This window comes from Ursus arctos, unplaced genomic scaffold, assembly GCF_023065955.2.
Source record: "Ursus arctos isolate Adak ecotype North America unplaced genomic scaffold, UrsArc2.0 scaffold_36, whole genome shotgun sequence".
NCBI classification, from domain to species: Eukaryota; Metazoa; Chordata; class Mammalia; order Carnivora; family Ursidae; genus Ursus; species Ursus arctos.
This window is the reverse complement of record NW_026623050.1, coordinates 20,343,181-20,360,723: the sequence shown is the minus strand read 5'-3', so window position 1 is coordinate 20,360,723 and position 17,543 is coordinate 20,343,181. Positions and strand designations below refer to the sequence as shown.

Genomic DNA, 17,543 nt, shown 5'->3' with positions numbered 1-17,543 from the left:
TAATATGATTACTTTTGCTTATTATCTAGCTGGAACAAATGTATGAATGTATTTTTGAGAATGATCTTTTTCCCCACAGGTAAACATGGAGGTAACAAAGAAGGTCTCATCTTAATCTTTTTTTCTTACTAAAAAATTTGGACAGTGATTTAATGTTAATCCAGATTGCATTGAAACCCCACCATTTGCATGACCTTTTAAGTATTTTGTAGAAAGAACAATGTAGAGAGGAGTGCTTTCAAAATTGAGAAATTGCTGCTCTGTTAAAGATTTTGGTTACTTGTAAAATTTACTTTAATGATGATATCTAATAAAACACGTTCCTATACTTTTTAAAATTATCTTTTCAGAATATGAAAAGTATGGGTAATATGAAATAGTTTTGCATGGTGATGAGATTGGCTCAGTGAGCATATAAAAACCGTTAGTTTTTCAAGGTCACTGTTTAAAGGACATCATGTTTTTTCTTAATTCTGGCACTGGTCTCAACACTTCAGGAGCTTCTTTGAGTTGATTTCAGAGCCAGTTTGAATTTCTCATGCACTGTGAAGCTAGGCGTTGCGTACTCCATAATCAATCGTTTGCTTACAAATTATTTAACAAACATACTATTTAAGTGAATTACTTAGAGCATTCACCAGCCTCAGCTCTTTATAAATTTGGAGAATCAGATCTATCCCAGAAGGAAGGGAAAACCAGCAGGATTGAGGATAGTAAAACAGTACACTGCAGGTATTTCGTACTGCTCAGGTTCTGAAAGTGCTTACAAAAGTTAAAAAAAGAAAATTTTCACATATGAAGCACCTGTCTTCCTTACGCTTTCTTTACATTGTAAGCTATCCGTATTCTAAATCAGCAGTGGAGTTCAGTTCATTTGATTTTCTCGTGGAGTTACCTTAAGCATTGCTAGGACTACCTTGCTCTTCAGACACTGTAGCAGAATATAGCTAGGTGCTAAGTTATGTAGCACAGAAAAGAATTATAGCTCAAAAACTGTACTTACTGAGTCATCCTGGAGGTGGTAGGTTTTGGGTGGGGTCTGGTCTTACGCTTATGGTAGGCAGAAGGAAAGTGGAACATTCCAGCAATGGAGAACCTGACAACCTGAAAGTAAACTTTGCTGGGTTTGGGAGCAAGGAGAAGACTGACTGGACTACAGCAGAGTAGATAAATTAGAAATAGTGGAGTAAAACATTGGCATACGTGGGCCGGTGTTATGTTGTAAAACATCTTGGAATCTGGGTAAGAGTTTAATCTGTAGAGTGACCTCATGCTAATTTTAGAGGAAAAGTGCAGGGAGGCATATGGTATGGGAAAAATTAAGATCGTCATTTAAGAGGGTTTGTAATCCTGATATTTGGTGATCAGGGCCTTGACAATTATAGTGAAGGTGGGGATGGAGAGAAGGTGAGTGAAATAAGGGACACTGAAGTAATAGTGAAAAATACAACTTTGAGCCAGGATACTTGTGATATTGGTTTATTTTTTAAATTCCAAGAAGTGTCCTAGTTGCTTTATTTTTGGAATTGGGGTGTTTCTGTGAAAGTTTTTGCTAGGTGATAAATAGATGGTGAGCACACTTTGGTTTGTTTTTATCCAACTTTATTCTAGAGTAGTTTAGGGAAGGTGTTAAGGTTAGATTTTTTTTTTTCATGAAGACTCCCCCCAAATTGTGCCCAGCAGGCAGCTGGGGTATTATTTGTAAGCTCTGGTAAGATTGGACTCAGAAGAGAAATCTTACAGCACTGATAGCAAAAACTGGGTTTTTATGATTAAGATACGTAGCTCTGTAGACATGACAAGGCCAAAGATTGTACCTTGGGTGGTAACACTTTATACTTAGGCGGCTAAAGATATAGGAAAAAAAAAAAACAAAACAACCCAGTAGTTACTAGATAAATAAAGGCCACATGAAGACAGTTGTCCAGCATATGTTATGTGATAGTACTGCAAATTCAGACCTTAACGCATAGTTTTAGGTTATGTTCCAGGGGGCGAAGGAATTCATCCTGTCAGCAGTTTGAAAAGAAAGAGTTTTTCTGTTATTCTGGGAACTACAAATGAATCTTCAACATTAAAAAAAAAATCTGAGATTCTTTTGAGTAATATTGAGACAAATTGGCCATGCTTTTCTAAATTGGAAAATTGAAAGAGAGGAAGTGAAACTTAACAGAATATCATAGCTAGTAATGGTTGTTTGTAATTTGGCAAAAGTTTTCTTAGTGTTTTTCAAGATTATTGAAGAAATTGAAAGCTAATTTTTTTTAGCAGTAGGGTTAGAAATAGTAAACTATCATTACATCTTTTCATTACAAAATCCTGTGATATCTTTATAATAATAGTATGCCACTTGGTAGATGTTACGGTCAAGCTTTCCAAATGCCTTTTGCCTTATTTTTGAATCAGTGTTTTTTTCTCTCTCATGCATGAGGCGTGCAGCAGCATGTGAACAGCATGTCTTGGCAAATTAACATTTTGGTTTTTAGGGTGAAAATATAGAGCATGCTAGTTGGTTTAAGACTTCCCGCTGCAGGGATGGGGATGGCGGTACTCTGGTACAGACCTAGCTAATGCAGAACTCTTCAACGATTTGGCTCTGAGAATGGCGGGTAATCACAGCCAGTTATTTTCCTTGCTGTACTTTTTGGGCTGTGTTACATCATTTACTAGGCAAAATGTAGTGAGAAAAAAATAGACATTTTTATTTTTCCTTATTGACTTACATCCTGTGAATAGATTGCATGGTTTGTTTTTTTTCCCTGTTGAAGACAACACTTTATGTCCCTCACCAGTCTCTCAAAACAACAAACCTGAGTGCCCTCGATATAGTAAGATTAAAACATTATATAGGCTTTTTTTTTTTTTAAGGGTAAGTGTGGGCTGGCTTGTTTTAGTCAGAAGGATAGTGAACTGCTTACATGTCCCTGGGTGTATGCTAATAAAAAAAATAGATTGACCTACTTGGACTGATTTATATTAACATCCGTCCAGCACCATTTGATGAATGACACCATGAGATTTTACTTATTCTTTTGTTTATATAATCAGAGTTTTTATAGAACTTGAAGTGCTGCCCTTGAAGAAAATGATCCTGTCCAGGTTAATTAATTAAATATATACAGATTAAATGTTTTATTATATGTTTTAAAATATCGGTCATCATAACATTTCTGTTACATATATATGTGTGTGTATCTACGTATATGTCCCTAATAAAAATTTTCATTTTTCAGGCACAATTCAGATTCAGAAGCGTCAACAGTTAGTCAGAAAGATACATGAAGATGAATTGAATGATATGAAGGATTATCTTTCCCAATGTCAACAGGAACAAGAATCTTTTATAGATTATAAGGTATGTACTAACAGACTTTATAAGAAAGAATTGTTAGCCAATAATTATTGGGCTTTTCAGATACAAGTACAAAGCAGATCAGTGATTCAGTAATAATATTATAATAATTGTTGATTACTTACTGTGTCCTAGTCACTGCTCTGAGTACCTCACATACAGTATTTCTCTTACTGCTCCCCATAGCCCTGTGAATTAAGCAAGTATTAGCTTCGTTTCATAGATGGGAAAGAGGTTCAAAAAAATTAACTTTTCCAAGGCTAGCAATTGGCAAAGCTAAATTTATCTGATTTCAAAAATTTTATTTCTAATTACTATAATTAACATTTTTAATTAATAATATTTATAGAAAACATTGTTACTAACATTATTTTTACAGAACTAGGTAAATATTTTCAGTCAGTGAGAAAGGAGACTTTGTAGCTTCTCTCTAAGATCTTCCCTTGATCAAGAGAAATAATCAGCCAGTCCTTTTTCTTTGGTTTCTTGTTCAGTCTGGCAGAAGAGAGAGCATGTTATATTTGCCTGCCTAAACTCACCTAACACCGGCAGGACTGTGCTGTCCATTAACCGCTGTGTGGGTTTATGAGGACCAGTGTAATAGCTGGTCTCCTCTCTGGTTCTTCATAAGAGGGGTATAGGGCTTGTAGATAAACTCAGGGTAGAAAAGTAAACTGTTCCTCTTTCCTTCCATTCTCCCAAATTTCCCTCACAATTTATGTATCCCTTATTAGGGTTATGATTGTATTTCTTTAGAAGACAAAATCCCACTTGACATCTGGATTAGGTCATTTTTCAGGCAGGGATTCCTGAAGTTTTTGTAAGTAGTGTAGTTTTTCCTACCTTGATCAAAGGATGTTTTAAAAAGAGTAGGCATTTTCTTCTTCACCACCATGGTTTCTGGTTCCATAGAATGATGTTGGCTTTTAGGAGACTGACCCTGCATAGATCTTTACTGAGTCAGTTCTTGCAGGCTTCTTTCCTCTAGCTATTAAATGTGGTTTGGATTTTGAAGGTCTTCATGGGAGACGTGCCCGGGATTTGCTTATGAGGCACTTCAAGATTATGGAGTTTACTGAATGCAGAATATACCCTCCAGTCATTCTGTGGTCCCTTGTGCTTTTGCATTTAAAAATAATGCTACGTTAGTCTGTACTGCTCCATGGTCCACTTCTTTTGGGTACACAAAGCTTGTTTTCTCCCACATATGGAGAGCAGATGAAATGATTATGATGAAATTTTTTAAAAAATTTCTTTGAGAGAGAGACAGTACGGGTGGGGGGGTCAGGGAGGCAAAGGATGAGGGGGAGAGAGAATCCCAAGCGAGGCTCAATCTCAGGATCCTCAGATCGTGACCTGAGCCAAAATCAAGTCGGATGCTAATCCGACTGAGCCACCCAGGCGCCCCTGATTATTGTGAAATTTTAAATTTTAATTTGTTCTTTGAAGACTAATGAACCAGATAATGGACCATCCATTTCAGATAGTTATTTTTCAGGTGGAAATACTGTCATTCTCCAAAGGACATTTTTCTTTTGTTTCTGTATATCTGATTTTTTAGTCTGATTCAAATAGGATAACTATAATGTCTGTGGTAAATTAAGTAAAATATAAGTATCATTTGCTGATTTATATACAAGGTATTTTAACTGACTGGATAATGCTATAACCATTAGCCTACTTAAACATGTTTAATTTCTTGCTGTTTTGGTGAACGTTTATTACTAACATATATGTTGAAAGAGATATTCAAGGCTACTTTGAAATGCAGCAGAATTTTGTAAACCTAACTGAACATGGTTTCCTCTCTTTCAAGGGTGCTGACTTCAGAGTTCACATTGCTAATCTGGTGATAGTCTCTTCAGAAGATTATTTGAAAACTGAGAACTTAGTTATGAATGTTACCAAGATTCAGTCCTCTAAGAAGTGCTGAGAGAACTTGCAGGACTTAGCTGAACTTACTTTGGAATGTTAATTTGCACAGGGTGAAGATCTTTCAGATAGGACTAAAATTATTGAAATGTTTTCCTTTCAGAGTGCAGAGAATATAAATAGAATTTTTTGAATTTTCAAGTCATCTCTAGCTATAGTTTTCCTTTTTATAAAAGAGCATCTCCTTCATCCAAGGGTCAGAGAAGCCTTTAGTTCTGCCTAAATTTTCTTAAGGAGACTTCTCAGGAGAGATTGGAGTTCTGTAGTCAAAAGATAGACTGGTCTCCTTTTCTCCTGACTTGTAATTGGGCCTCTAAACCATTAAGGCTTTTATATGATTATGGGAAATAATCAGTAATCACTAATAAACATTAATCAGAAGTACTCCTAGCTCTATTTTAGAAATCTTACTTGGGATAAACCAGGCTCTAGCTCATTTTTTCCAGTCTTTAAATTCTTCCAGCGTGCTGTGTTATTATTTTGATGTGGTTCCATGCTGTGCATTTTCTTGCATATGAACTTTTATTTTCTGATATATATGTATTGAAATACATATATATATATATACTCTACCAATATATACACTGCATAAAGGATAGTCTCTGCAGAAATAGATACTAAAAATTTATGCGTATTGGTCACATACGGTTATGTCTTAAAGATTTGAATTGAGCTTTTAAATAAAGCATTTGACATTTTTCTTCTCTTTCAAAAAATATAGTCTTTGAAGGAAAACCTTGCAAGATGTTGGGCACTTACTGAAGAAGAGAAGATGTCCTTTGAAACTCAGAAAAAGAACCTTGATACAGAAAATCAGTATTTAAGAATATCTCTGGAGAAGGAAGAAAAAGCCTTATCTTTATTACAGGAAGAGTTAAGGAAACTAAGAGAACAGATTAGGATATTGGAAGATAAAGGGACAGGTACTGAATTAGTCACAGAAAATCAGAAACTTAAGCAGCATCTGGAAGAAGAAAAGCTGAAGACACACAGCTTCCATAATCAGAGGGAGACTCTTTTGGCAGAAGCAAAGATGCTAAGGAGGGAACTGGAGAGAGAACGACTAGTAACCATGGCTTTAAAGGTGGAACTCCAGCAGTTAAGCTCCAGTGAGTCATACGGCAACCCAGACTCTCCCAACGTATTGACCGAAAAAAAGGAAATAGACATCTTACGGGAAAGACTCACTGAGCTGGAGCAGAAGCTAACCTTTGAACAGCAGCGTTCTGATTTGTGGGAAAGACTGTATATTGAGGCAAAAGATGAAAATGCAAAACAAGAAACGGATGGAAAAAAGAAAGGGAGCAGAGGAAACCACAGGGCTAAAAATAAGTCAAAGGAAACATTTTTGGGTTCAGTTAAGGAAACATTTGATGCCATGAAGAATTCTACCAAGGAGTTTGTGAGGCATCATAAAGAAAAAATTAAACAGGCTAAAGAAGCTGTGAAAGAAAATCTGAAAAAATTTTCAGACTCAGTTAAATCTACTTTCAGGCATTTCAAAGATACCACCAAGAATATCTTTGATGAAAAGGGCAATAAAAGATTTAGTGCCACAAAAGAAGAAGCAGCTAAAAAACCAACAGTCTTCAGTGAATATTTACACCCGCAGTATAAGGCACGTACACAAAACCAGAATAAAGGCCCTACTATGCAAAGAGAGGGAAGGAAGGAAAAGCCAATTCACTTTGAAGAATTTAGAAAAAATACAAATTCACAGAAATGCAATGCTGAGCATGACTGTAGTGAAAATTATGATTCTTTCAGAAAGTCTTGTTCTGGTGTATTTGAATGTGCTCAGCAGGAATCCATTAACCTTTTTAATATGAAAGTGTTGAATCCTGTAAGGATAGATGAATTTAGACAGTTAATTGAAAGGTATTTATTAGAAAAACTGGATAGTTTTCATCATTGGAAAGAACTCGATCAATTCATCAATAAGTTTTTCCTAAATGGTGTCTTTATACATGATCGGAAGCTCTTCACTGACTTTGTTAATGATGTTAAAGATTATCTTAAAGACATGAAGGACTATCAAGTAGATAATGATGGAGTGTTTGAGAAGTTGGATGGATATATATTTAGACACTTCTTTGGTCACACTCTTTCCCCTCCATATGGACCCAGGTCGGTTTACATAGCACCATGTTATTATAATAGTTTTTAACATTTATAGATTGGGTAGCATTTTTATCATTTTAACATTTTGGAATGTTACTATCCATAAGGTACTTTTCGTAAGGAAAAAAAAAGTGCTATTTGTAAAAGTACTTTATTGCCAGAGAATTTAGAATTAATTGTCGAAAGATACAATTTTAAGTTAAGAGCTATTACAAACTAAAAATTTCATATCATCAGTTTGACTTGAGCAAATGGTTTAATTTCTGCCTTAAAAATGAGTTAAGGATATGTAAATCCTGTTTTAGCCTCTCATCTCTCTTCATTCTAGTTTATATGAAAAGATAATCATCTTAAGTGAAATGATTTTTCTTTGGTCTTTTATTTATTTACTCACTTTGGGAGGCTAGGGTGAACAATACAGATTTCACTGAAATCGGAAGAGCTCATATGTAACGATTTGGATTGGCCCACTTATTTGTCTATTCCATTTACCAACTAAATTATGATACTTAGTACACTTATTACACAATTATTGTTCATAGAGGTAGAGGCAAACTTAGAGTAAGGCACAAGTTATAATGTGTGTGCTTTAGATACATAATTTCTAAAAATAACTATCCATTGCTTATCAGCTTCATATCCTGTAACATGAAACTCGCCTAATCTTCAAATGTTAGCTTTATTTTTTAATCTTCGAGTTAGTTATATATATCTTTTTGAATAAATGTAATGTGTCTATAAAATAATGAGACTGATCCTGGTGTCTTTAGTCTTTAAATATCTAGTGCCTAAATGAGCAGAACATTGTGAGGCTACCCTGACAAGACATGAAAAATTCTTGCCATCAAGTTGCTCACAAGCTTTTGGAGATTTAGGTAAATGTAAGAAATGAAATGGAGGTATTGGAGGCACATTGTATATGGTGGCCTCAGCCTGGAGATGTTTGGGAAGGCTTCAGGAGTGAGGTGGTCTTTGAACCGAACTTCTTTAAACTGGTTTTTGAAGGAGAAATGAGAATTTGCTAAGCAGATGAGTAGGACATTCTGTTCCAAGAGAACTTAATTTGCATAGATTTGGAGCTGTGAAGACACACCACTTTAAGGAGGCAAGGTAGTCCTGGGATAAGAAAAGAAAAGGTACGGATCTTTCGTGAAGATCTGAAGGACTTCATTTTATGCTAAAGGACTCGCCTCGTTGCATTTTGGATCACTGGCAGCAGCCTGGAGGGTTGGCTGGAAAGAGTGAAGCTAGAAGCTAGATGTGGTCTTGGAAGAAACACAGACATGAGCTGATGAGTATCTGAACTAGGGTAATAGTAGGAGTGGGAAGGGGACAGATTTGAATAATATATAGTAAGTAAAATCAGTGGTATTTCTTGTGAAAGAGAAGTAGAAAGTAACAATTCCAGATTTCTGGTTTGGGTCACTAGTTGGATAGTGTCATCACTAAGATAAGGGGTACCAGACATTTTGGGTAAGGGGAATTGGAAATGAGAATTGTGCTTGTAGGTACCTATTGACAGCCAAGTGGAAAGAGTTAGTTGGCCATTAGTTATAGAACTCTTTCTAGCCCAGACTGTGTGTGTGTGTGTGTGTGTGTGTGTGTGTGTGTGTGTGTAGGTCATCTAGGCTGGGGGCATTTTATCCGACTCATGGGGCACACTAACACCTACGGGGTTGTAGAGAAAGGAGGCTGAGAAGAATGCCAAAGTGTAGCAGCAAGAAAATCCAAAGATCATCTCAAGTGAAAGGAATATATATATGTGTGTCAAATGCTTTAAACATTAAACAAGAGACTGGATTTCCAGGTTGGGGAATTGGGTGGCCATGAATCGCATTAGGGACTATTTCGGGGAGGTAGTGACAGAAGCAGCCTGATCATACGGAGTTTGAGGAAAGTAGTAGATACAGACCTTGTTTATGAACCTTTGCTGTGGCTGTAAGAGAAGAGAAAGAAAAAGAGCCGTTCTTTAGTTTGTAAGAGATATGTACATATTCTAGCTGAAGGATGAGGCCAGTGGGGAGGGACTGATTTTTGAATGAGAGGAGAAATAATGGAAACACATCTCATTATTTTATTGTCACATTTCATTTATCTGTTGAGTATTTCCCCTTTTTTGCCACTGCAGTATATTTGTCTATTTTTTCTGTAGGATAAAAGTGTAATACTGAATCTTTTTGGTATGGTTGTGTTAGGATTCTACTTCAGATTAACATCCTTTTTCAGAGTGTTCAGATAATAGATTAATGGAGAAAAACATTAAAATTGTTTCTTGTTTAAATTTAACTCTAACATAGATGAAAAATGTGTTTACTGCTTTCAGTCGACCAGATAAAAAGCAACGTATGGTAAATATTGAAAACTCCAGGCATCGAAAACAAGAGCAGAAGCACCCTCAGCCACAACCTTATAAAAGGGAAGGTAAATGGCATAAGTATGGTCGTACTAATGGAAGACACATGGCAAATCTTGAAATAGAATTGGGGCAGTTACCTTTTGACCCTAAATATTGATCATCATGATTAAGTTAAATTAGCAAATGGTAACCGAAACATGGATGCTTTCTACAGTGTTTGGTGTTGAAACTAAAATGAAATTATCAAGATAATGTCTTTCTGTCACTTCTAAGTATCAGTTTGATGACTTTATTGCTCAGAAGCATCAAGCAAAAGCCTACTAACTTGCATTTTCCTTGTAGTTTAGCTTTGCTGAATTTTTTTTGGCACTGGAAATATTCAACTGTAGTTTTATGGAAGCCGGGCATGCAACAGATTTTGTGCATGAAATGAGTCTTCCTTTCAGCGTATGAGCTTAAAGCAAGCTCAGATCATATGACAAAGTGTAATTAACACTGATACTTGTGTTAAATTTTCCGTAGAGCTTGAAAAAAGTACATTGTGATGGAATTTCATCTTTAACATTTTATAATCTTACACTTGCTTCTTGTCTTTTTGTGGGTTCAAGAGCCCGTTGACTTGTGAAGAATTTGCTGCCTTCTTATGAGCTTGCTGACTTGTTCTCTTGTGAAATTTCTTGCACATCTCAATATTGTGGAAGAAACAATAAAACTACACCATGAGGAAAACTAAAGGTCTTTATTTAAAATCTGGCATTTATTTGTATTAATATATTTTATACTTTGTGGTATTTTTCATACATTTCCTCAGTAGTGCTATTTGGTAAAGCAGTTCAGTGGTTTTTTTGCTAGTTCACGAATCTTACCCAGTGTTTACAGGCATATGTATGCAGCATCTGAATATTTGTGCCCAGCAATGTCTGTTTCTTTAGGAAAGATTTAAACACAGTTCAGAGTTTCATCTTCTGTTGAGTGTTCCTTCTAACTTCCGTTCATAGACATGTATGTGACTTCCAGTTCGACCTTCTGGCAAGTGAGTGTGGAAGAACACAGCAGTCCTCTCATAGTTGCTTGAAATTAGGAAAGCACTTATTTCCTAGAAGTAAATAAATGTTTAAGTAAATAAAGGCTACATTTTCTGAGTACTGTTTCAAGAATTTTAGAATGACCTGATTTGCGCCTCTACCACTTTTTTCTTAATAAAACTATAGTTTCTTTTTTAATTAATTTTAGAGAAAGAGAGAGAGCACAAGTGGGGGGGGGGCAGAGGGAGAGAGAATCTCAAGCAGACTCTGCACTGAGCATGGGGCCCAACACGGGGCTCAATCTCATGACTCTGAGATTATGACCTGAGCCGAAACCAAGAACCAGACACTTAGCCAACTGTGCCACCCATGCGCCCCAAAGCAATATAGTTTCTTAATGAAAGAATTAACTCATGGTAAGTAACATATATATCTTGATAGTTATAGAACTGGGATGGATTTTGGCCAGGGAAAAGAACCAGTAACAAAATATGGGGCTTGAAAGGGACCATAAAAAAGTTTTGTTGTCTGTTTACCTGAGTGCTAAACCTGAGGTGAAATAGTGAGTTTTCCCTTTTCATGTTTCCTTACCTCCTCTAAAACGCTGAAGATGATCAAGTGCGTAGGCAATGTGGAATCATTGTGAAACTCTTTATCTAGCCAGTTTAAGGGATTCAGATAGAATGTATCTGCTTCATCAAGGTACTGCCTTTTTCCAGTCAGGTCTGGGGGACATTGGAGAAATCTCATTGGAAGTGGGTAGTGGACATGGCTGTGAAGAGAAAGTTATCATAATAGTTACAAGAAGTTAAAAAGGTGAGTTTTCCAGTTACTCTCAAGATCTGTCGTGTTCACATAACAAAATGTAAAGTCAGAATCTAAACTGGGTCCCATGAAGGTGAAGAAGCAAGCCTTTCATGTAGTTTTCTCAAAGGCGGACAAGAGGATTCTTACACCCTGTGCCGGTGCAGCAGTAGCATGACCGTCAAGTCCAAACTAAAGCATGAAACTCCATTTCAAGGTGGGATAGTAAGTCAGCCGTGTGGGAGACTCTATTCTCCAACATGAGTATGCTTTTCCAGGAATGGAAGGGGCCTTTGGGATGAAGTGGGTGACTCGTTAATAAGAGTATAATTCCCCATAGGCTTAATTGGCAAGGTAGAAAACTTCATGAACCAGAAAGGGTTCTTGCTCTCTTCCCTTTCTGCTCTGAAAGGGGATGGATCACATCCTTAGATGTTCCTGTGGGGGGGTGGTGGTGGTGGTTCACATTTATATAAATAAGATTTAGTAATAGCAACATGCGTTCACTGATTCAAATCCATATTAGTAATGGTTTTATTGTGGCATAGAATAGACTGCATGTAAAAAAGATGGATTGATGAATTATGACAACTTAAGCCAGTTACTTGGGCCCTGCAAAAGCTATGTTTATAACTGCGTAAGGAAAATAAACACGTGTTAGAGGTTTATGTTATCTATGGACTGCATACAAAGTAAATTTACACAAGACCTAACACTTCGTGACTTGTATAATTTAGGAGAGGAAGGTCTTTGCTTCAGGGAGAAAACCAAAACAAGCTGAGAAAAAGCTGTAGGCCTTCTAGCTCAAAGTAGGCATTAGAGATTTTTTTTTTTTTTGCGCTCCATTGTACAGTTTGAAAAATGTAAGATGAGAACCTGGTGAACTACTCAAAGCCTAAGACATCAACCATACAACCATGTATGGAGAGCATCTTGATGCCTCTAGAATTCCTGTTCTCTGCAGTGTTACTGCGAATGTGGGCATGGAGGGAGAGTGAATGTCCCGCTCTCAGCTCTAGTCTTTCCTATATTGTAGGTGAACCTCAACTTGAAGGGATATTTGGGTCTTACATCTAACCTGTGGCTTTTGCTAGGCAGTCCCAACTTTCCAAATTGTATATTAATGATTGGCATTAATGATTCAGTTAAGTATCTTAAAATGATACCAAGCTTTGATATTTAGTTGACTGAATATGCACATGGAAAATTAACTTCAGACTGTTTAAAGCTAGGTTAAGGAGATGTAGAACTATTTGAAGAAAAGCAGTTTGCTTTATCCTTGTACTGTTATCAGGCAATTGGAAGCATAGGACCAAATGGATTTCTTTTTAAATGTCCTGCATAGTTAAGGCAGTTTTAGTGTTGTATTTCTCAGCAATACTTAATTCATGCATCAGAATATCATCTAATTGAATTTCCTAACTTTTATAGGTGAGACAACTAATACAAAGAGAGATTCAAAAAGACTGGTTTAAGACGAGGGCAGCAGCCCAGTAGTAAATCTGGAGTAGAATCCAGTGTTTTGAGATTAATTCAAAATTTTAAAATAGAAGATGTATTACAAAGATTTGTAGTAAGCTCAATGATAATTTCTTTTACTACGGTTACCTTCAAATAATCTATAAAATATATTACATTTAAAGCAGATCATTTAAATGTAAGTCGTTCATATTTTTAAAATGAAGTTTATTTAAACGTGGTATATGATTTTCATTGACATAGTTCAAATGGCTTTTAAAATTCAGTGAATATATATGGATAAAGTTTCAGATTTCTTAGTCATTTGATCACTTATCAAACTCAGAAATCTGAAAGGAATTTTAAAGTAGTTTGTTTCATTTTCTTTTTTAAGATTTTATTTCTTTATTTGACAGAGACAGCCAGCGAGAAAAGGAACACAAGCAGGGGGAGTGGGAGAGGGAGAAGCAGGCTTCCCACCAAGCAAGGAGCCCGATGCGGGGCTCGATCTCAGAAAGTCGGGATCACACCCTGAGCCACCAAGCAAGGAGCCCGATGCGGGGCTCGATCTCAGAAAGTCGGGATCACACCCTGAGCCAGGATCACACACGACTGCGCTACCCAGGCACCCCAGTTTGTTTCATTTTCTTAATAGCATAGAGTGGAACAACTTTTATTACCTATAATAAGGAGTAGAGTGGCAAGGCATCATTATAAATACTGAAGCTGAAGATTTATTGGGTTTATTGTAACAGAGTTCTTGAATATGAGTCATGACATCAAGAGTACCTCGTTGATGAACTAAACCAGTATAGAGGGCGAGGAGCATATTCGATAAAAACAGGAAACTGAGAGCTGGTTTCTTCCACATTTTCAGGTGGTTTAGAGAGTACCCTGTATGAAGACAGACACATTGAACCATAATACTGACATTGTTGTTTTAGGATAGCTAAGCAAATGTTAACTGCAAATATATTTGTAACCTTTAATGGAAGTAGCACAAACTGAAATGGTATCATGGAAAAACAAGAAATAAGCAGTAGGTCATCTTCATAATTTCTCTAAGCATTCACAGTCATTGTCCTCGGGTCTTAACCTTTTTCTAGAAAAAAGAATTGGATAGTGGAAAAAGAATGGCTAGGGAGTCCAACAGACCCAAATTTGAATTCTAACTCTGGCACAGGTTGCTTTCTTTACTTAGCTGAGTGTTATTTTCCCCATCGGCAAATGGGATAATTTTTCCAAGTATGACGTCCAGTGCTTGTCCTGGTACATAGTAGTTCATTTATCTGTCTCTTCTCTTTAATCCCCCAAGCACTAGCAATGGCTTGTGTACAATAAGTCTCCGTAATTCTGGAGGAAGTGCAGCAGAGTGTTCTCTTAGAAAAACAGACCACTGGAAGATTTTTCAGTAGTTATTTTATGTATGGTGGCATGGATATCTTTTTCTGAAGGAAGTATGTCTTTTCTTTCACTACAGTGTTGGGCAGTTTGGAGATGCTGAACAATTTCTTTTTTAATTTGTAAAAGTAATTCTTGCATGTGGCAAAAACAAAAACAAAACAAAAACAACCAAGCAGAACAAATAGAGTAAATGAAAAGTAAAAGTCCCCCACCCCCTTCCTATAGTCCTCCTCACCAGCAGTAGCCATTGATAATGAGCACATAAGGAGCTGTTGAAAATACCCATAAAAAAAAAGGCCTTTGCATTGGAAAATAATAAGCTTATTAATGAACTTGACATTTTGTTCATACTCCACATGTACTGTCTCCATGGAATTAGTTAATTGTTCTCTTGGAATTTGGGTATCCAGGATCCAGTCTGTGGCTTGCCTAAAATTTTAGCACTAATTCCCACTGGGGCTTGGGCACTGTTTTCCATGATCGTCACCTGACTGACTGCTATCAGCTGTCTTAGCTTGGCTCAATCACTGAAAATAACTGAACATCAATAAAATTAATTTTGAACTGTTTCCATTTAAGGACACTAACATAAAGTTGGCCTAGGAGGGATTGTTTCAAAATCAGGAGCAAAGTAAGACCTGTGATTTACTTAAATCACATCTAATTCTTCACATTCACTGAAGACACTCAGTCTCTCAACTTACCATTGTCATAAATTAAAAAGACGGTATGTATTAACATTTGGTTTAGGAAAAACTGAAGATACCTTTTGTTTGTACACTTAAATGTATCTTAATTAGGTGTGGTGCCTTTATAGCTCTTCTCTCATCTGTATTCATTGCTCTGAAGATTATAAATAATATGTTGTATATAAATAATATATAATAATTGAAATTTTAGCTGTTGAAAATAGTTAAAATAACTGCATCTATTCCAGGGTATCTGATACCTGCCACTTACTTGAGAGCTGAACTAAATCTTAGATGCTCAATTTCGTTCCTCCAGGAAATGTTCTAGATAACATTACCTATAGTTCATCCCTCTCACTTACTACTACTTGAGACAGCTGATTAGCCAAAGCACATTTTAAAAAGTAATGTGATAAAAAATGTAGGAAGAACAAGAAAACTATACCTACATTTAAAATATATCTAAATTTATGTTTGCAGTGGTAAAATGAGGAACCTACTAAAAGTTTGAGAACTAGAATTAGCTTTATTAGAATTGAAATAGGATTCCAGAAGTTCTCTTACTGTACTAATTCCAGTCACAGAGCTAATAGACCAGCAGGCTTAAAAGCTGTGCTTTCTTGGGTAGACAGGAAAAAAACCAAATACACCTAGTGGCCTCAGATTACAAAAAGCTACAGTAAAGGCTATCCTGGCAAGGTGCTTTAGAAGACAACTTGCCCTTAGGAATATTCAAATGAAGTGTAACTTGGGCATGTGTGAAATGTTGACTCATCAACAGTCTTCACTCACTAAATGTTCCTTGAAACGGGCTTTAGGGACAATGGTATGGTGACTGACCTACACCTGGAGTGCATGGTGGTGAATGCTGTAAAAATGGCATTTTCGGTAGAATGCTGGAAGAAGATGTGTTTGTGTTTCCAGCTGCTGTAGTACGGAGGAGAGTCTTAAATCAGGCAATGCTTATATTTTATATTTTCTTTGTGGTGATATTAGGATGGACCCTTTCAAAGAGAACTGAATTTCCCTGTTATTTTGGAAAAAAATATACAGAAAATGCTGGAAAGAGAAGGAAAGAAGGAACAGTTGAACAGACTTGGGTTTGAATACTCCCAGGGTTTTCAAACTATCTGACACTGAACATTCTCAAGAGGATTTCAGAACCTGGAGTTGGTAAAGGGAGAGCTGGAAATACAGCTGCAGTGCTAGTCTGCGGCACAAGAGCAGCTTAGGATTCACAGTTTTCTTACAGGGAAGCAGTATGGTTTCTTCAGTATTTAAAAAAAGGCAATAAGATCCTAGTAGCTGCTGTCTAGTAAGTCTACATAACTGTACATACAGATAATATGCAGTTCTCACTGAAAGGATTCACCCTAAAGTGAGCAAGCTTCACAATGGGATAGTCAGCACAATGTAACGTAAGCATTATCTAACCTGAAATGTGAGACCGCTCTCCCAATTACTGAAGATTCTGTGAACACAAGCTTGCTTCTATTCTGTAAACCACTTACAGAAATCTTTCGGCCTCTCATGTAATTTCCATGAGAATAAAGACTTAGTATGAACCTGGCTGACTACTTGTCCGAATTCAGACACCTTCCTTTCACATACAGTAGCCCCCCCTTCTCTGCGGGGAATACATTCCAGACCCCTGGGGGATGCCTAAAACTTCCAATAGTACAGAACCCTATACTCTTCCTATACACACCTAGGATGAAGTTCTAACTTACGAAGTAGACGTGGTAAGAGATTAATAATAATTAATAGTAAAATACAAATGTAACAGCATACTGTAATAAAAGTTGAATGTGGTCACAAAATTTCTTATGTACTGTAGCCATCTTCCTTGTCATGATGTGAGATGGTAAAATGCCTATGTGATGAGATACGGTAAATGACGTAGACACCGTGATGTAGTGTTAGGCTACTGCTGACCCGAGGATAGGTCAGAAAGGGGATCATCGGGATCGCGGTTGGCGCAGGTTACTAAAATTGTGGAAAGTGAGTCGTGTGTGAGGGCATGCTACCATAGTAAGTCTTTCTAACTCAACGCTAAATAACATCCCAGAATATGTAATTTGCTCCTGTTATCCATGCCAACAAAAAGATACATAAAAGAGGAAGTTTTAAGAATTTAAAAGACTGATAATTATCTCTGGGAAATGGAGCTAGATGATTAGAGGATGACATTATTGGGTTTTTTCTTTTTGTACCATGAGTTTATTTTTATAATAAACACACTGGGTTCTTATCCAATCACTATCCTCGGATCACTGTTAAAGTTTTAAGCCCATTATGTCCCAGCTGACTACTCTCCAGGATAAAATCTAAAAACTTGAGTATATAAGAAGGCCCTACACGAATTGGTTCTTCTTCACTCAGCCGTATCTCCTAATCATATG

General features: G+C 36.6%; 2 protein-coding genes across 17 annotated transcripts in view; one reads left to right on the top strand and one right to left on the bottom strand.

Annotated features, from left to right (window-relative positions):
- The window catches only part of CCPG1 (cell cycle progression 1), a 38,664-nt gene extending 27,761 nt beyond the window's left edge, over nucleotides 1-10,903 (top strand). For 5 of the 15 annotated variants that reach the window (XM_026518526.4, XM_048219448.2, XM_044391022.3 and 2 more), the window contains 3 exons: nucleotides 3,234-3,355; nucleotides 6,006-7,411; nucleotides 9,729-10,903. In XM_026518526.4, the coding sequence (XP_026374311.2) occupies nucleotides 3,234-3,355; nucleotides 6,006-7,411; nucleotides 9,729-9,918 (1,718 nt within the window). In that variant the 3' untranslated portion in view covers nucleotides 9,919-10,903. Of the gene's footprint in view, nucleotides 1-79; nucleotides 104-3,233; nucleotides 3,356-6,005; nucleotides 7,412-9,728 lie in introns of all 15 variants that reach the window. The other 10 variants (XM_048219452.2, XM_048219450.2, XM_048219440.2 and 7 more) reach the window with 3 other exon arrangements.
- The window catches only part of PIGB (phosphatidylinositol glycan anchor biosynthesis class B), a 33,418-nt gene continuing 26,356 nt past the window's right edge, over nucleotides 10,482-17,543 (bottom strand). For both annotated transcript variants that reach the window (XM_057306328.1, XM_026518530.4), the window contains 3 exons: nucleotides 13,729-13,942; nucleotides 11,378-11,558; nucleotides 10,482-10,857 (listed from right to left, as the gene is read on the bottom strand). In XM_057306328.1, coding sequence (XP_057162311.1) covers nucleotides 10,720-10,857; nucleotides 11,378-11,558; nucleotides 13,729-13,942 — 533 coding nt within the window. In that variant the 3' untranslated portion in view covers nucleotides 10,482-10,719. The remainder of the gene's footprint in view (nucleotides 10,858-11,377; nucleotides 11,559-13,728; nucleotides 13,943-17,543) is intronic.